The sequence below is a fragment of the Pararge aegeria genome, chromosome Z (assembly GCF_905163445.1).
Source record: "Pararge aegeria chromosome Z, ilParAegt1.1, whole genome shotgun sequence".
Lineage (NCBI taxonomy): Eukaryota > Metazoa > Arthropoda > Insecta > Lepidoptera > Nymphalidae > Pararge > Pararge aegeria.
This window is the reverse complement of record NC_053208.1, coordinates 13,509,548-13,529,766: the sequence shown is the minus strand read 5'-3', so window position 1 is coordinate 13,529,766 and position 20,219 is coordinate 13,509,548. Positions and strand designations below refer to the sequence as shown.

At 35.1% G+C, this 20,219-nt stretch overlaps 3 protein-coding genes across 3 annotated transcripts; all 3 read left to right on the top strand.

Moving 5' to 3' along the window:
* Positions 1-613: 613 nt before the first annotated feature.
* LOC120636435 lies at positions 614-2,279 on the top strand. The gene is made up of 2 exons (XM_039907913.1): positions 614-801; positions 908-2,279. The coding sequence occupies exons 1-2, from the start codon at positions 763-765 to the stop codon at positions 2,243-2,245; spliced, it is 1,377 nt and encodes a 458-aa protein (XP_039763847.1). The 5' UTR covers positions 614-762; the 3' UTR covers positions 2,246-2,279.
* Positions 2,280-7,014: 4,735 nt separating this feature from the next.
* LOC120636416 lies at positions 7,015-9,038 on the top strand. The gene is made up of 2 exons (XM_039907890.1): positions 7,015-7,415; positions 7,642-9,038. The coding sequence occupies exons 1-2, from the start codon at positions 7,265-7,267 to the stop codon at positions 8,589-8,591; spliced, it is 1,101 nt and encodes a 366-aa protein (XP_039763824.1). The 5' UTR covers positions 7,015-7,264; the 3' UTR covers positions 8,592-9,038.
* A 7,622-nt stretch (positions 9,039-16,660) lies between these two features.
* On the top strand, positions 16,661-20,059 carry LOC120636260 (macrophage migration inhibitory factor-like). The gene is made up of 3 exons (XM_039907648.1): positions 16,661-16,839; positions 18,626-18,801; positions 19,771-20,059. Exons 1-3 carry the CDS (start codon positions 16,732-16,734, stop codon positions 19,847-19,849), a joined length of 363 nt encoding a protein of 120 aa, XP_039763582.1. The 5' UTR covers positions 16,661-16,731; the 3' UTR covers positions 19,850-20,059.
* Positions 20,060-20,219: the final 160 nt, after the last annotated feature.

The window sequence follows — 20,219 nt, the reverse complement described above, 5'->3', positions numbered from 1 at the left end:
CATTAATCATAAGTACAGCGGGAGGTCTTCCTACAGTTGCTTTCTCACTCGTTATATGCAAGGGATAAGCGGATTTGCAACAATCCGCACTGTGCCAGGGTGGTGGTAGACGGCCTTAACCCTTTCTCATTGTGGAGACCTGTTCTTTGTAGTAGGCCGGTAAAGGGTTGTTATAATGATGATGATAATGATGGTATGCAAGGATGCAAACCGAGGGATCAGTTTTGAGAGCGTTGTGGTCTTATAAGTGGACTAACTTATGCCCGCGACTTCGTCCTTTGTTTATGTTTGAAAGAATCGCGAAGGCACAATTTATTTACACTATTTGTTTGGAAGTTTGTAGAAAACTCCTATGTTTTAAGGAAAATTAGATTACCAGCCATAAAAATAAAAATCTAAATAAATAATATCTCTAAGGGGGGTAAAAAGGGGAAGAAAGTTTTTGCCGTTTTTCATAAATGTCTACAAACCTGGATAAGACAGGGATGGGTAGGAGAGGTATTGGTCTGTGGTCGCCACAGAACAATATTACTCCAAGGAGGTGGTCGCTGTCAAGCTGACATGTAAAATTGGCTGCTCGTAAAATCCAACTTCTAATTTACGTTACGTTATAGATACTTCAACTCAGTTGTGCGCGCGGCCCTATGTGTGCGTGCGCTTGTAAATATACAACTTTCATTCGTGTGGCAGTGACGCGGCAGTCGTCGTTCGAGCAAGACGTGTTCCTATCGCTTTTTCTTACGGGTACAGTCGTTTACGAAAATGTCTAGTTCTTCACGGAAAAAATGTTTAAGGAGTCAGGTAAATATTTTTTATTTTTAAATTTAGATGTAATGAATAGGTATTTATTATGATTCTATATACGAAAAAATATATCCTTGTTGACGTTTACGTATTATTGTTTTAGACTCGAGAAACCATTGCTAAGGTATACGAATTTCTGAAAATAGATGCGAGAGATATATTGGAACTAGTAAGTGATCCAGTTTGCAGTGCAAGTCCAATTTTAATATCGAAACTAAGTGAACATTTAAATAGCGTACGGAAAAGAACAGCAATGGCAGTGGGGGTATCAGAGAGAACAGTTACTAATATATTGGCTGAAGGAAAAGAATCTGACTCTAAGTTTAAATCTCCGCATAAAGACCGTAAAAAACGTTTAAAGAAGTTAGAATTAGACAACTTTAACGTTGATGTTATACGTTCCACTATTCAAAATTACCATTTAGAACATCGTGAGTTACCTACCTTGCTAAAGTTGAAAGGAATATTTCAAGATAAACTTAACTATGATGGAAGTATTTCGACTCTGCGTACAGCTTTGTTAAAGTTGGGATACAAATGGCGAAAAACTGTGGATAACAGACGTGTTATTATAGAGCGGCATGACATCCAAAAACTACGATTTTCCTACCTAAAAAATTTACTCAGATACCGTCAAGAAAATCGGTGTATCGTATATACAGATGAGAGCTATATCTTAACTAATCATGTTCAAAACAAAGGATGGGGTAATAAAGATGGACCACCTTTAAAGAGAAACCTGTCGAAAGGACAAAGAATTATCATTGTGCATGCTGGTTCAGAACAAGGTTTCGTACCTAACGCACTATTGACATACAAAGCAAATAGTGTTTCTGGTGATTACCATTCTAACATGAACGCGGAAAACTATGAAAAGTGGCTAAAAGAACGTCTAGTACCGAATCTTCCACCTAACTCTGTGGTTGTGCTTGATAATGCCTCATACCATAACGTTCAAAATGACAGAGCCCCAAATTCGAATTCCAAAAAAATAGAAATGCAGAGATGGCTGACAGAAAAAAATATAGCTTTTAATCAAGATATGAAAAAAATTGAACTGTATGATTTGATTAAAAAAAATAAAGAAAACTATATCTGTTACAAGATTGATGACATACTTCAGCGATATGGCATAAAAGTTCTTCGATTGCCACCATATCATCCTGAACTAAACCCCATAGAAAATGTGTGGGGAATTTTAAAAAATTATATTGCTTCGCGTAATGTCGACCAAAATGTGACGGAAATAATGAAACTCATAAATGAATGTTTAAGTCAAATTGATGAAGGGATGTGGGGTAATACTTGTCGACATGTACAAAAGAAAGAAGAAGAATACTATAGACATTTTGACATGGAGTCAGAATTCATAATTAACCTTGATGAGAGCAGCGAATCCGAAAATTCATCATTTGATTTTTCAAGTAGCGATTCAGAATAATGTTCAATAAATAAACATTAAATTACCAAATAACTGTTTTTTTAAAAAAAAACCCGTATATAACCCGTAAATAACTGTATTTGTATTTGTACCCGACTGTACCTCTTGTCACGCACACAAAGTCACTGTATATGTACAAGGTTTACCCACACATAGGGCCGCGCGCACAACTGAGTTGATGTATCTATAACCATGTATGATTTACATTCAAAGGATTTACTGGAGAGTATTGCTTTTATTTTCCTATGTTATAACGTTATTATATCGCGGTTATTAAATGCGTTACTCCCTACACCGTCTACACATTCTCGTTAATCACGAGACACTTCCTTACATACACTCGGACAAAATCATTCTCGCCTTACTTGATGGGTTTGTGGAAGTGAAGTCAAAGAATTATTGAAACTGTCTCAGATAACATTTACAGTATCTAATAAAGCACACCTTATGATAAAGGTCGAAGTTTTAGTAATTTACTTTAGTAATTACAATACCTTTTAAAAATACCTACAATAGTTAGCGCAAAAAATAGTATTTGTAACTGTTGGATATGCCAAACTAGTACCTATGTTTTTATATTTCTAATCAGATCTTTAATATGACTTTGTTTTTATAATTATTAATCCAATTCACTAATTTTATCATACTTTTTATTCCTTTTGTCTCTTGGAGACTCCCACGTCTGACGTCTCTCTTCTGTAGGTCATCTATTTTTCTTCACATATGCGTACATACACTGTTTGGTGTGTTTCAGAGACAAGTTCTATAAAATGGCTCCTCCAATGTTAAACAGAAGAGTGGATGTATTGGAAGAGCAATTGAAACTAAAGAATGCCCTTGATGAACACAAGCCACTTGAACAAGTAAATGCTGACTTATCAAGGGAACAAGATGAAAGTGAAGTTGAATTGGGAGCTGATAGGCAAACTAGCATACTTAAACAGGGCACACTCTGAGGTCATAGAGGAGCAAGACCAACTCTAGACGGCACTCAGCTTGCTTGAACAATGCATATGTAGCTATTAAAAAGCTCTAAAATAAATTTCTATGTTGGGCATTTAATTAAGTAGGGCATATAAAACAATCAATGGCCTTCAGTCACAATAACATAGTGCTTAAACACAATCAACTAATAATCTGTACGATTAACACGCACAAAAAACCTGGTATTAAGAAAGGAACGCTCAGTTTTATGAAATAAATTAAACTTTGAGAGAAGTAGAAAAAATTATCTAAGTGAAGTCCAACGCCTCAGCAATGTAATTAAACAATTGGAAGACTCAGGTAAAACTGTAACAATTAAATATGAGCTATCATAAAAGCAGATTTATGAACAAATTCTGGCAGCTGATGAGTCATAAGCAAATAAATGCAACTGTACTTGTGAGATCTATGGCTAACCTAAAATTAAGTGATACATTATCTTCCAACAATTTAGTATCATGATTGGAGCAGTGCACAGCTGTCATAACAGCCCCCTAACTCTTATTAAAAAGTAAGCTTAAAAAATAATTATAATTTTGGTCAAGTTAGATAGAGGTATGTGAATATGAACAGTTACCTTGATCACTCAGTGACTAATAGATGATCACCGAGGGCCGGTTTATATTATCTTATTGAAAGTTTGATAGTGACAATGTAGATGTAAACAAAAATGTTGTTCTTTTGATACAAAAACAGTTTAAATGCAAAAAACCATCAAATTATAAGATGCATTGAAAATTTACAACTTTACATAATAAAACAAAATGTAGATTTGTTGTGTTCTTTTCCTTATTGTGACACTATAAGTTAAAAGGTAAATGAACATATTTATAATTTTAATTTATAACCTGACATGCTGTCATAGTGAGGTAGTTTTTTATTTTGACATGAATAAATCCATGTCATCCGTATTGTCTAAGAGATACTTCAATTTTATCTAACAAAAGTAAGCAGCACTTTGCTTACAGTTTAATTACAGATACTGTTACAATAGGTTGTTACAATACAATTAAAGGTCTATTGACGACTCTACACATTGTACTTCAAGTACCACCAATATTTCTATTATTGACACTAGTACTTATTATAGTATTAATTCAAATAGTTATTTACACTAGACAGTGAGACACTTGAGAAGCTCTGTAATATGAACATTGCACGTTGAAATATACAACTTCACCAGCAAAGAAGTGGAAATAGAACTTTTTGTTGAAAAACTCAATATTCACATATTGTGTATGAGTATATGCTACTGAGCATTGCCTCACTGGAGCAAACATCAATAACTTCAAAATGTCATGTGTGTTCCTTAGAAAGACTTCAATTCATGGTGGGTCCTTAATTTTTGTACTCAAAAATATAACTTGTAATGAATGAAAAGATATAGTTAGTCTTCTGTGGAACACACAGTTAAGTCTGGTAAAAATGATAAAAACAATTTCAGTAAGATATTTGAAAAAACTATATTAGATCAACTTTTATATCACTTTTTTTCCACCCAGAGCAGTATGGTTTTAGTAAAGGTAGCACAACGAATGCAGGAGCTAAACTTATAAAACATGTTTATGATGCCTGGGAACGTTCACTGAACGCCATGGGGATTTTTTGTTATCTATATAAAGCATTCGATTGTGTTGATCATAAAACTTGCTTCTTAAGCTAAGCCACTATGGTATCAAAAACGTTGCACTAAATTTGGTTGCCTCTTATCTCAGCAATACAACCCTATTGGTTTGCATACCATGGCAGTGGAAAATGCGACATTGTATTGTTTGCAGATTATACATCTCTAATTTTTAAGACTGACAGGAGTAAAGATAACTGACGTTGTAAGCCGTCGCATGTGTCGCACTGGTTTACAGTCAACAACGTTAATATGCAAAAAAAATCAAAGTGTGTCGAATTATCGTAGGTACCAAATGTAAAGAAAATTGATAAAAATATGATAAATCACTAAATACGGAGACCTCCACAGTTTTTCGAGCCATGACCTTGGATAATAAGCTACAGTGGGTTGCCCAGTGCTCATCTGCATATAAGGATTAGACAGATTACTGACGTTGAAATGGCTAGGCTTGTTTATTTTACTTTCATAGTGTTATATCCTACGAGATCTGGTTATGGGGCAAAGCTGCTTAAATCGAAACTACATTTATATTGCAGAAAAGAGCTGTACGATTGATATATAAATTGAAATCACCCAAATCCCTCCGTGCGAAGTTTAAAGAAATAGGTACCTATGCTACTGAAACTTCACAATATACATATTTATAATAATATGGTAGGTATATGTAAGACATCATATTATTCTATATAAACAAAAAGTGAATATAAACAGTTGACTAACAAGAAATGGTCATAAATTAGTGGCATCTTACGCTTTTTTAATATGATTCCTAAGGTAATTTTGGACCTACCAATGCACGAGTTTAAAGAATATTTAAAAAAATACTTATTACAGCGAGGTTACTAAACAATTCATGAATTTCTTAATGACAAGGTTGCTTGGATGCATCCGGCTCCGCTTTCATGTCACGCAAGATAAAAAAATGAATAATTTCTAATAAAAATTAAAATAGTTGATGTTGGAAAAGAGCAACTGCTGAGTTTCTTGCCGGCTTCTTCTCGGTAGAATCTGGCTTCAGAACCGGTGGTACCGGACGTTTCAAAAGTGCTTATATTAGGCCTACTTGAATTAAATTAATTTTTGAATTTTGTATGCACGTACAATAGTGGAGAAGTTATAAGATTCTTTGAAACTCCGTTTATAATGAGCCGCAATATTAAATATGTTAATATTACATTAAAGGCCAAGGTGTGTCTTTCTGTCTGTTTGTAGCCATCTGTCTGTATAAACTATTGAACTGATAAGAAAATTTGTGGGTACCTTTATTTCTGGAGAAAGGCATAGTCACCATTGGAGATCTTCTCAAGCTCACGGGAAATCAGGAATTCTACGCAGACGAAACCTCGGGCATTCTCTTAAATCACCCTGAGGTTGCACACTACTCATTATTAGGAGATTTTTACAGTATTTTTTTTAACTTCGCTTTTATAATCAATAGTATTAACTGGAGAACATGTATTTCTGTCTGAATGTGATCTGATAACGTATAGAGTAAATCATGGAACTGATTTTGAGGTTCTGGTGTAAAGGCTCTTCGCGTACGAAGTCGCGGGTAACAGCTAGTTTCTATGGATGGTCCTGTGTTCGATTCCCGACTTTTGGTTATTTATAATTTCTGTATATTCTCGGGTTCAATCGGAGTATCAACTTCGACCATGACTAGTTACCGACAAATAGTGCTGCCAAGCGATTGAGCGTTCCTATATGATGCCGTATATTATTGCGATAATGGATAGGTATGAGTTAAAAACATAGCAGTTTACCCTGATACCCCAGGCTAGCTCGCTACCATCTTAAACGTCACCATCAGATTGCACTCGATGGCTCATTTATATAAAACCAAATAGATTTACCTTCATTCTAGTGGAAAAGTGACGGATGAGGATTAAATAATTGTTTTTTTCGACGATATTCTCTGGCACGAAAAAACAATGTTAGTTTTGTCGTCAAAATAACTTTGAATACTCAATAGCTATCTCGCTCTTAAGATGTTACAATTTCACTTTTCCAGTGCAAAAAGAAGTAATAAAATTTGTTTTCTAATGACGAAGTTATGGTGTGAAATCGTAAAAAAATGTTATTCCCTCTCAAAAGTGAAATCCAACGAAAATCCCTCTGGTAGTCTTATTTTTTATAAAATAAATATGATTATACATCAGTGCCTTGTCCTCGTGGATTAGTTAACCTAACTTATATATATTTATATAGATGTAGTCTCACATTTGAGGCGCCACCACTGAACACTATTTTGAGAAAACATTTCATAAATGTAGGGTAGATATTTCTTAATTTTCTTTGTGGGTAGGACGTACTTTTGCTCGTCGGTCCCCAATTGGGAGAGCTCATTCACGTTTTTAGTGCTCAACCACTAACACTTCTCAAATATTACGCGTAAATTTATCGAAAAAATGCCTAAAAGGATGTTTAAGGACAGTGAGGTCGATTATATTAATTATAAAATAAGAAAATTGGAACGAAAATTGGACGTATTACGTACACGTAGAGAATCGTCGACCTCTTCGTCATCATCGGAGTCCCTTATACTACAATATAATAAAGGTAAGATTTTATACAATTCACATTAGAATTGGGATTTATTTACCCAAATCATGATATATATCGCTCAACAGAGCATTTGATATGAACATCGATAGGCTCACAGGAGCCTTTCATGGTTCAAAAGTCATTAGAGTACGATCTTTTCAAAGGAATTGATGCATACTCTTAATAATTATAAGACCGCACAATTCGATGGAATTGTAAAGATAAAATTACCCGCTTTCAGGCGAGGAAATTGTGGTTTGCTCAAGGCCACCCAGTCCAATAGAAGAAGTTGAAATTACGACGGAAAATGCGGAGATGGACATACCGCATCCTGAGGTACCTATAACGTCTGATGATGTTGCAATTATTAATGAGGTACCGGAACCCGTAGAAGTACCTACGCTGGAAAATGAGAACCTGCCCGACGAGATCATAGAAATTTTGGGACAAGACCCAACATCCATTTCCGAATATAGTTCAGAAATTCGTAAGGCGTTAGCCGACCGCTTAATCCATATAGCCACTACAGGTCTTGATAAGGAAGCGCGCAAGGAATTGTTTCGAAACAAAAAATATTTCATTCCTAGCAACTGCAAGCAAATCGCGGCACCGTTACTCAATCTTGAAATCAAGGCCGCCTTGACGGAACACGTGTTAAAACGCGATAAGGGTATGGAAGCTAGACAAAAACAAATCGCTTCAGCCATTTCTTGTTTCGCTCAAGTAATGGACTTACAAATACAAAATCAGGCAGATAGCAAAATAATAAAGGACATTATGGAAGGATTAAGGATGCTTTGCGATATTCAATACACGGACTCAATGAAAAGAAGATATTTTATCTCGTCATGCCTCAAAAAAGAAGTGAATGATCATCTTTCACAAACAAAAATAGATAAGTATATTTTTGGTAAAAATGTAGCTGAGACTTTAAAGACTGCTAAGATAGTCTCGAAGTCGGGAACAGAAATAAGGGTTCAAGACGTTAACAGTAAAACAGTAATTAAGAGAAAAACACAACCTCAACCGTCAACCTCAAGAGGTTTAAACTGGAAAGCTCCGCCGGCGCGCAGGCAGCCGGCCCAAACCAGGAGCCGCCCGCCTGTTCACGCGCAGAAGCCCGACTACTCATCGAAAGGGTCGCGGCAGCAGCAGCAGCAGCATCAGCAACGGAACACGCGCCGATTTTAAACGAGGTAAAATTCGCTGGTCGCCTTTCCTTATTTGCCCAACAATGGGCACTAATAACCGATGATCAGTCTGTTCTCTCTAGGATTACAGGTTATAAGTTAACCTTTACACAGAAGGTTACACAGAAAGTACTTCCCATCACTCCTAAATACACGGCTACAGAAAGGGCTGCGTACAGCGCGGCAATTAGCAGCCTTCTTATATCTGGGGCGGTAACACAATGTGAACCGTGCGCAACACAATATTTATCGAGTATATTCCTAATACCTAAACCTAACGGTAAAAATCGCCTTATTTTAAACTTAAAGAGCTTGAATAGATACATAAAAACGCATCATTTTAAATTGGAAGATTTAAGAACCGTTATAAAATTAATAACAATAGATACATTCATGGCCACAGTTGATTTAAAGGATGCATATTTTTTATTAAAAATTCATCCTGATTCGAGAAAATACCTTCATTTCTTGTTTGAGGGAAGGATATATGAATTTAATGTCCTACCGTTCGGTCTTAATACAGCCCCATACATATTTACAAAAATAATGAAACCCGTTGTGCAATTATTACGTATGGCTGGTTACATATCAACTATTTATCTCGACGATTTATTATTAATGGGCCGGTCTTTTAATGAATGTACTAAAAATATAACTATGACTATTAAACTTTTAACTGCGTTAGGATTCATAGTAAATTACGATAAAAGTAATCTGACTCCATCCTTTTCTTGTAGATTTCTTGGATTTATAATTGATTCACATAAATTACAAATTTGTTTACCTAAGGAGAAGAGGACACGTATTCGCACAGAACTACTTAGGATTATGAATTTACACCAATGTAAGATTAAAACATTTGCAAGGATTATAGGTTTATTGGTCTCTGCCTGCCCAGCCATTGAATATGGCTGGCTATACACGAAACAATTTGAGCGATTTAAATACTTAAAACTACAAGGACATAAAGATTACAATAAGATTATCCATATTTCAGAGTCTTTATATAGCGATTTTTCGTGGTGGTTAAGAAATCTTGGCAGTTCTGTGCGCAAGATAAGAAGCGAAGATTACTTAATAGAGATATACTCTGACGCCTCAACTACGGGATGGGGTGCGGCGTGCGGGTCTGAATCAACTAGTGGGCAGTGGTCCGAACAGGAACGAAATCAACATATTAACTATCTGGAGCTACTTGCGGCATTCTTCGCACTTAAAATTTTTGCTGCCAATTTGCAACATTGTGAGATCCTATTACGAATCGATAACACGACTGCCATCAGTTACATTAACCGTATGGGGGGAATTCAATACCCACATCTAACGAGGTTAACTAAAGATATTTGGCAATGGTGCGAGTTACGCAACGTTTATATATTTGCCTATTATGTACGTTCGTCTGACAATACAATTGCTGATGCTGAATCAAGGCGTACCCACCCAGATATTGAGTGGGAACTCAGTGATTCCGCATTTAATCAAATTACCAATGCCTTCGGTCAACCTTACATTGATCTTTTCGCGACTCGCGTTAATAAAAAGTGTAATCGATTCGTATCTTGGCATAGGGATCCTGATGCCTTCCAAATTAATGCCTTCACAATGAAGTGGTCTGAATTCTATTTCTATGCTTTTCCACCCTTTTCAATAATACTAAGATGTCTTCAAAAAATTATTACTGACAGAGCCAGGGGAATTGTAGTCGTGCCTAGATGGCCGACTCAACCTTGGTATCCCCTGTTTCAATCACTGTTAATATCTAATTTATTAATTTTAAAACCGCATGAAAATATAAAAATATCTCTTGTTAGCAGATGGGACGTACAGAAAAACCTTACCCTGGTTGCCGGGATATTATACGGCGGTCGTTACTACGACGAGACGTCCCATTAGCAACAGTAAACATAATGCTTGCATCTCTGGCAGAAAGTTCCATCAAACAGTATGACGTTTCCATAAAGAAATGGTTTGTTCACTGTACCAGGTATTCAATTAATATGTTTGAAGCTTCAGTCCCAGAAGTATTAAATTTTTTGACTTCATTATTTAATGGTGGAAGTCAATATGGCACCCTAAATAGCTGCAGAGCAGCGTTATCACTTATATTAGATTCAAATATAACTAGAGATAATAGGATAGAAAGATTTTTCAAGGGCGTCTTTAGATTAAGACCTCCTCTTCCCAGATACAACGTGACCTGGGATACTTCTAGAGTTCTAGATTATTTAGCAAAAAATTACCCTAATGAAAGTTTATCTCTGAAGAAACTGTCATATAAATGTGTTACATTGTTAGCTCTTACAACAACACATCGGGTACAAACATTATCAAAAATTATAGTAAACAACATTGAAATTTCATCATCAAAAATAATTATTAAGATTCCAGATTTAATTAAGTCATCTAGGCCAGGCTCAAACCAACCTGCATTAGACTTACCTTTTTTCCCAGAAAAGCCAGCTGTGTGTCCTGCTCACACACTTATTTCTTACCTTAGTAAAACAGCAGCTTTGCGGAGTCAGGATTACTTATTTATAAGTTTCAAGAAGCCTTTTAAGATTGTCTCAACCCAGACATTAAGTCGCTGGATCAAAACCACACTAAGAGATGCTGGTATCGATGTTTCTATCTTCTCCGCCCACAGTACTAGACATGCGTCTACTTCAAAGGCTTATAGTTCAGGAATTAGTATTGAGCTAATTCGCAAAACTGCTGGGTGGAGTCAAAATTCCAATACGTTTTGGAAATATTATAATAAAGGTACAATTTCAAATCAGGAATGTAACTCTCTAGCCAGAGCAATAATTATAGATTGATTGCAATATTACAGGCGTTAATACTTAATTTTTTTTTCAATAAAGGTAATTAACATAAGAAAAACTTTATTTTCAAGAAAATACAGGTGATTAACTAGCTATTGATTCATTGCTGAACCTTTTTTTTTTAATAATAAGGTTTATTCATAATGATAAAATTATTATAAGAGGAACTAAAAATTATTAAAATTTTATTATCATAAATACAGTCAAGTTTAATTTTTTTTTTCCTTGTATTACCTACATAAGTAACTTATGGAAGCTGGTTAAGTACAACATTAACCTAGCCTCATTGTAAGTAAATATTTTCGGAACTAGCTCCAAAAGTCTACATCTATATAAATATATATAAGTTAGGTTAACTAATCCACGAGGACAAGGCACTGATGTATAATTGATGATTAAATGAGCTTACCTGTAAGTGAAATTCAATCATAATTATACGAAAGTGCCTTGTCCGAAGGGGATTAGTTATTCCCTCCCACCCATGATACCCTAGAGATGTTCCGAAAATATTATTACATAACTCTAAAAGGAATGAGCTCTCCCAATTGGGGACCGACGAGCAAAAGTACGTCCTACCCACAAAGAAAATTAAGAAATATCTACCCTACATTTATGAAATGTTTTCTCAAAATAGTGTTCAGTGGTGGCGCCTCAAATGTGAGACTACATCTATATAAATATATATAAGTTAGGTTAACTAATCCCCTTCGGACAAGGCACTTTCGTATAATTATGATTGAATTTCACTTACAGGTAAGCTCATTTAATCATCAATAAAATTTAGATTATATTATACAGGTACAAAATTCGACCTGCTGCATTTTTATTCGTAGGTATATTAACGATTGTAGTCAAGGGCTAACTCGTAGTTTAATAAAAAATGTTTGGCCATAAATTGGTAGGCACGCTATACGTTATCAAATGAGCAAGTAAGTAATTAGTATGAATTTATTACGCGTATCTCTGCGTGTGTTACCTACATCGTGGTTACACAGCCTTTCGTCTGGTCCCAATAAACATGAATACATACATTATTATACAGTCTTAATGTTTCAAATTATGCCGAATCCCATTATCTTCTTTAAATTGCATAACAGTTGGTTATGCTCACCGTTTCTTTTTATAACGCTACAAGTTAGTGGGTTGATAGTTGGCCATATATAGATTGTTATGGAAATGAACTTGATGGACGGCCTAAACGAAAAGGTTTCATTTCTCAATACACTGCCAAAGAAAACGACGGGTTTTACTTTTTTACGATTACACTTACGATCTTAAGCTAGCGCTCTTTTGTGAACTAAGTAACGATTGCTTGTTCTAATAAGTTCAGGAATTCATAACCAAAGTTGCCTAATCAAGTCATTCTCCATTTTATATTACCGGATGGTAAGTGCTAATGCAACCTAAGGTCAAGTGCATGCTTTGTTTGTTTGTATAGAATGTGTATTCACTCAATATTATAAGGTAGGTTACTTGGCTTCGCTTTAGGGCATTCAAGATCTTTGTAGGTTTATTTAGAAACGAGAAATCAAAGCGTTTCGTACCCTACGATGATGCCTTGATCGAGTTCACAGAGAGTGAGCCATCACATAGAACAAACTTTTCTCATCCAGCTACTTCCCGTCTTCTACTAGGGGCAGTTCGTCGGGCCGAAGAGAATCCTATGCAGCGTTATCCTGTACAGGCTACTCCATTCTAGAACTCATCTGCTGCCATCAGTTTTATGCATGCTCGATGTAGCTACTCATTTTAGGTGTCTGATGCTTTTGTGAAGAGTATTAGGAGACACAATACGATCACGTCTATAACATTATTTTTAAATGGTCGGTATATACCGCGAAACTTATAGACTTTATTAAATTAATCTGAATTGAATTTATACTGCATAATTAAAAACGCACCTAATTTAAGAAAAAAAAGGGACAGCCTGAAGATAATTGATGCATTTAGTGAAAGAGTTGATAGGGAGTTGAAGAAGAGAACATGTTGTGCCGACCCAATAGTATAGGATATAGGCAGGGAGTAAATTTCCCCGACATTGTGTTTACAAAATTACTTCGGGGTGTTGTTTCAACACGACGCGCGCTCTAAGGGCATTTATCAAAATATTATCGAAAAAAAATAAAACATAAATTAAAATTAAAATAGTAGTTATGTATCACTTGGTAGCATTGTTTTGCCACTATGTTGACAGACAAAACTGATCCAATTTAGAAAACATGTTAAGCATATTTAGCGCAAAGGTAAGCCTTGAAATCGAAAAAGAAGTTAGCGCCTGCTCCTTGGGCACCTTGCAAATTGGAAATGAAACCATGAAATTGGCTTACCTTTTTATTTAATACTAGCTGTTGCCCGCAACTTCATCTGCGTTTGATTTTGTTTTTTGATGAGGCATTCAATTTAGTTGTAGTTCTAAAAAAAAATTAAGTATTAAGTATCGCTAAGCCTTAAATGAGGGGTTTGCTGCTACCCGCTGTGGAGTTCTGTCCTCTATCTCCAACCACATTCATCAGATCTACACAAAGTTTAGGCAAAATTAAATACATATTATAATCTCTATAGTACAAAAATAATAATATGTCGTAATTATGGTGTAAAATCGTCAAACACTTTCATCCCCTCTCCCAAAGGAGCCGAGCTTATGGTAGGGATAAAAAGTATCCTATATAACTTGTAACACTTCCAAGAATATGTGAACAAAGTTTTATGTGAAGATCGGTTAAGTAGTTTTTGTGTGAAAGCGTTACAAACAAACTTACATTGACATTTATAATATTAGTACTTTTTTTTTAATTTTCTCATTAAAGGTTTTAAGTTTTGTACTTCACATAACGCTAATGAAATCCCACAGCACACCTCTGTGCAAGAGGTCGTCAAATATGTTTAACAAGTTTTAACATACCTCTATTTTCTCGATCACTGGTCACGTAACACCTAACATCACAAAGACCGGACTTACGTAATGGCATAACAATGCTATAATAAAAATAAGGCTGCGGCGGCTATTACGGGATCTTTGTTTCAAACCGGGTCAGAATAGATTGTTTTCGATAAATCTATCTGTCTTGTTATTGACCGAGCGAAGCGAGGTCCTAATCTTTACTCGGGTGAAATTAGTTCGTCGGTTTATCTGTCCGAGCTTCATTACGTTTTTTTTTTGTTCAATTTAACCATCGCACCTTACAGTAATATAATGTAATTCTGTAAATTTAAGTAATATCTATATGCAAGCGGTGATAGCCCAGTGGGTAGGAGCTCGACTTCACTTTCGAGGGGCCGAGTTGGAATTCGCACCTCTAACTTTTCTTAGTTATGTGAGTTTTAAGTTATTAAAATCTCACTTGCTTGAACGGCGAAGGAAAACATCGTGAGGAAACCTGCATGCCTCATGTCTGAGAGTTCTCCATAATGTTCTCAAAGGTGTGTGGGGCTAATATATGGGTCTCCTACCCATGCCCTGTAGTGGGCCGGTAATGGGTTGATATGATGTAGATGATGAATAATTTTATAGTTATAACTTTAGAATAATTTCATTCTTATCCTAAAATTTAACAACAAAATGGCCCATCAATCGATTAATAAATAGTCATACAAAATAATTGTTTGTTGTGTAGTTTTCTTCCTTGTGATCCACCACGAGTCGATAGATCATTGACATTTTAGTTTTGCCTACCCCTGAAGTTATTCTGTAGTAGCTCTGGTTCCATCTTAAATCAATCTTATATAAAACCGCACTAATATGCAGTATCTCTGTTGGCACGGACATTTTAAATGTCACGAGAAATAGGGAACTCTAGTCGAGGTAGTGGCGAGCTATAATATCTCCTATCAAATGAGTACGATTTACCCTAAAACATACTCATTTGATAAGTAAAAAGAGATGATTGGATAGCTAATAAACAAACCATCAAGGGCTTTTTCAACGCCGATTAGGTGTCACTTTCTATTGATGAAGTTCATCGTTCTTAAAACAATAGGGAGTTCCCGGAATCGATGTCAATGTTGAGTGAACCGAATTGTCAACTTTCATTCATTCACTTGTTGGTCTAGTAGTCAGCGTGCTCGACAGATCACGAGGTCTTGGATTCGATTTGCCCGGGTCGGGCAAATAATTTGAAGATACGGTTTTTCGGGAGAGAATAGATCGGTAGTAAATAAATGCTTGGTGAACCACAATAATTATTTTCAAAAATAAAACCAGAATTAATAATTAATAATACAAACTTAATTTTACATTATCGTGGTATAAGGATCGCCTACTAAGATCTGCAGTATTGAGGAAATACTGTAATGCTGATTTTCATCACCAATCTTACAGAATTTTAAGTGTACTGTATAAAACTGTGCATGTTTTTCTTGGAAAGAGTCAGAGGATCTGTCGGATCTAAGGATTCATCGTAGTCCTCATAGAAAGCATCTGCCACAGAATAGTATCTGAAGGACGGGAAAACAATGAAAGAGAGATAGGAATCGGGAAGATGATGTTTTAAAGAGGTGGCGGGACCAATGTGACGCCGAATAGTGGACGGACAGTGTATCTGGAGGACATAGGACATGCTGATGCAAATTCAAAATAAAAGCCTTGATATTGTGTATTAATGGAATCTAAATCGTTGTATCCAAGTGTACAATAAGATGGCTCGTCAATGATATTACCACGTTAATAGCAAAAACGTGTACGGGCGTCTTTATTGTGATTACAAATGATGGTAAAATATTAAAAAAAAAAAACAAAAACTGTATTGGTAAACTTCTCCGAGCCCAGCCCAACTCCTAATTTACAAATATTTTTTATCAAAAGCACTACTCCTAGAAGAGTTAAACCTACTCGGACGGTTTTCTATATAAAAATTTACGGACCAAGTAAATAGCCCACCTGCCTAATAGTGGCCCACTGCTGGGCTGGCTCATATAAATATATTTATTCAGGTAATAAATAACGATATAACGATTAGCTTGACTTTTTAGGCTTCCTTTATCATAAAGATAAAATGGAACTCTGATCCGACTCGGTCAGTGTATCATAGACTTTTATCTTTTTATTTTTAGAAATATAATAGAATTTTTTTTTAGTTTATTGAGCTTCTTAAATTAAAACAACAGATTTGTATCCAATTGTGGTATTTGAAATAAACAGGGCTTATCGCTCCACTATCTACATATAAACAATGATAAGAAGAGTTTTAATGTTAATTTTACATTATTTATCGCGATCTCGAAATGACATTTAAAAGTTATCTACATTTGCTTGTTGTCGTGCTATAGTAACGGTTATAAAATTAAATAAACTTAATAATATAATAAACATTATACGCAGTAATGCCGATTTTAAAGATTTTTACTAATGTCCCAAAATCGCAAATCTCTAAAGATTTTATGGGAAAGGTTATACCAGCTCTGGTAGATGGAGTCAAAAAGGAAGCGGATGTAAGTACCCTACCCTCTCAATTAATAATATTTTAAACATAAATGTCTGCCATTATAAGTTTATAAAATACATATCTACAACATTATAAAAGCATTTTCTTTGTATAAAGAATTGAAGAATCATGATTTGTATAAAGATATTGAAAAATAAATAAAAATAAATTTATTATGGTTAACTAATGATTTCTATAAAGGCTTTGAAATAAAAAAATTAGGGTATGCACAGTATATAAAATCAAATGATTACATTAGAACAATATACTGTGCCTTCGCAACATGCATTGGCCGCGTAAATACTAACACTAATATTGAAATATATTGCAATATATGCAAATTTTTCCAGTGCAATGAGATCGTGACATTATTATTTAGCCGCGCTTAGCCTTCAATATGTGGAGTCGAATGACATACCCAACCACAAAATAAAGACATGATTTTGTGGGTTTGGCATACCTATTTCTTACTAACGTAATTTGGCAATGTTTTTTTTGTGAAATATATCAATAGATACATTTCTAAAAGCTGATTTTAAGCTTTTATTTGTATAAGTGAGTAGGTTACAGTACCTATCTCATCCGTTCAAATTCTACTATTATATTATTATACACCTTGCGGCTTTTATTACCAACTATTTTCGGTCAAAACCGAATTTACAATACACATCGACCCCTCCCTTACGTCCCGCTATATATTCTTTTCATAATCTCAAATAACATGCTATAAAGGGCAAAGTTTATCTACATATCATTGTTTTGATGCTGAATGACTCTTTTTTATTGTATAGATTTGGCTCGACAACTTTTATGGAAAGCAATGATGCGAGCTGAGATGGGGCGCGCTTTCCTGGAAAATGCCTATTCACTCTTGCCTTGAAGTCATTCAATTTGTATTTTGCGGTAAACACCGATGCCGGAAGAGCGGACCAAACCTTAGCGGTACGTATCAAAAACGGAGCTGAAAATGTCGTTTGAAAATCAAACCTTTATTTTAATTTATAAGACAACGGTTCACGTTCATTTCTTTTCTTCTTGCTTGGTATATAAATAGCATTATACCAAGCTCAAAATTATTTTTACTTAAAATAAATGAAGCCTTCTGTTACTTGTGGATAAAATAGTTTTCTAATGGTGAAGAACTTTTAACGTGCTTTGTCACATATGTCAAACTGGTTTATAGTTAATTTACTCTACCTAACGTAAAAAAATGATAAAAACATCATAATAAATGGAGAGACACTAAAAATGTTTTTCTGTTGCTCCCCTGTTTTTCTAGGACCTTAAATTGTAAGCTACAGTGGGTCCATATAAAAACCTTGCAAGTAGACTCAGCTCAGCTGCCTATTTAATTAGGAAAATAAGACACCTTACCGATGTTTAAACAGCTAAGCTTGTTTATTTTGCATACTTTCACAGCATATTGCCCTATGGGATCTTATTGTTGGGAAAAGCTGCAGATATTGAAAGTATATTTATACTATAGAAATGAGCTGTACTGAATCTGAATCTCTTCGTGAAGTTTTTAACAAATAGGTATACTTACAGTAGCTGTGCAATATTTTTATAATAATATAGTCTTTGTTATTCTAACAAAAAGCTTATATTAACAATCGATTTACCAGAAACGGACAAAAAACGCGGCGGTTCCAAATTAGGACCACCGCACATTCGCAAACTGCAATTCGTTTCACCACGTTCGTTATTTCTACGATTTTTTTATAGCTTAAATGTAATAGGTTCTACATACATAATTGATCTCAATATTGTACAATCTTGCATTATACTTTTAGAAATTCACTTGCATCGTGGAAAGTGACTGCTTCCTTTCGATGGACGGCGACCCAACGTCACCTGCTGTATCTGCCTCTTTGGAATCCATTGGCCATTTAGGGCCCGAACAAAATATATATATAACAAAATTGTTAACGGCAGTTATGCAAAAAGAACTTGGAGTCAAACCTGGAAGGTAATTCTATTTTTTAAGAGTATCGAGAATATACCCATAATTTTAATTAACAATTACTAAACCGATATATGTTTTCTTGCTGGTTACCATATAAACTGCAGCTTTTGTAGACTGCTCAGTAGATTTATATTTAGAATTAGATTTAATTATGGGCCATATCTAAATTTAGCCTCGTCTGCTCTAGCGAAAAGAATGGCTCCTTATTTCGTAAATTGATCTGGGTATTTTGGATTATTTACTTCGAGCGTAAGTAAGTGTACAAATTTTTAGTAGAATAATTCCCAAAAAATACTATGTAATAAATAGCGTAGATAGAAGTCTGTGTTGTAAATTTCCTTTACCAATTGTGTGTGTTATCAATTACAGGAAATTTTAAACAATATTTTTATAACGTGCTATTATTTTTATTTTGATAATAATTGTTGTCGAATCGATCGATTTATTTAACCAAATAAGTAACAAACGTTGTCTTCTAAGATACCGAACCCTCGACATGCAATTCAGACTGTATCTTGACGGTTTTTACGCCTTAGTTCCACATATTTAGTAAAGGCCCACTTATCAGTGGATCTGGGTTGGATTCCTGTAGATTTGAAGGCTCAAGGCGTGAGCCTACCAGCTAAGACAAGCAAGGAGATGCGAATAAAATAAAGTCCCCATTAGGGATACTCTCTTTATTAGAGTACGTTTTAAAGATGGCAGATCGTACATCCGAAGTGAATAATAACAAATCTTACCATAAATGTTCATCCAAACTTTCACTGTAATAAAACTGAAGATCAAAGATAATATTGATTACGCATTTATGGCATTAGACTGCATCATGGATCGATCGCAGTAATATTAATACGACAAGACAAGTTCTTAAGACTACTTAGTTAACACGTCGCCTGATAGATAAATGCCTATAGTTAGATTTTTATTGTCTACTTTTTAAATGGATACTTACATTGATTTATTTTGTTACAGATTCCTTCTAACGTTTTACGATCTCGCGCCGTATAACGTTGCAAAAAATGGCACTACTATAGCAGATCTTGAATTTTGAAGTAAAATCAATTTAGCAATTATTGCAAACATGAAAATCAAAAGTCTCGTGAGGTTTCATTGGCCGGGCGAAGCAAGTTTTTCTTTGTTATTTAGGTAAAAATTCACCCTAGCCCTCCGACTTTCTGCTCGCCCGTCTGTCTGTCCGCCCATGTCAGGCAGAGTTCTATAAATAACTATGGAATTAAATTTACTTCGTTCTGCCTCTGAATTTCGGTTTTTTTTCATTCCTCTACAAGTAAACCCTTGACTGCAATCTCACTAGGTGATAAAGGATGGTGCAAGCTAACCTGTTAGGGGTCTGGCAGTTATATTAAACCCTGTTAGATTTCTACGCGGCCGCGGAACGCAAAATCACTTAGCGTACAAAG

What these genes read in the sequence shown, in the direction of transcription:
- LOC120636435 (XM_039907913.1), top strand. Translation starts at nt 763, where the DNA reads ATGTCTAGTTCTTCACGGAAAAAATGTTTAAGGAGTCAG. An exon ending in AAAAATGTTTAAGGAGTCAG is followed by an intron (nt 802 to 907) that starts GTAAATATTTTT and finishes TTATTGTTTTAG; the next exon opens with ACTCGAGAAACCATTGCTAA.
- LOC120636416 (XM_039907890.1), top strand. Translation starts at nt 7,265, where the DNA reads ATGCCTAAAAGGATGTTTAAGGACAGTGAGGTCGATTATATTAATTAT. An exon ending in TATACTACAATATAATAAAG is followed by an intron (nt 7,416 to 7,641) that starts GTAAGATTTTAT and finishes ACCCGCTTTCAG; the next exon opens with GCGAGGAAATTGTGGTTTGC.
- LOC120636260 (XM_039907648.1), top strand. Translation starts at nt 16,732, where the DNA reads ATGCCGATTTTAAAGATTTTTACTAATGTCCCAAAATCGCAAATCTCT. An exon ending in GAGTCAAAAAGGAAGCGGAT is followed by an intron (nt 16,840 to 18,625) that starts GTAAGTACCCTA and finishes TTATACTTTTAG; the next exon opens with AAATTCACTTGCATCGTGGA. An exon ending in CTTGGAGTCAAACCTGGAAG is followed by an intron (nt 18,802 to 19,770) that starts GTAATTCTATTT and finishes ATTTTGTTACAG; the next exon opens with ATTCCTTCTAACGTTTTACG.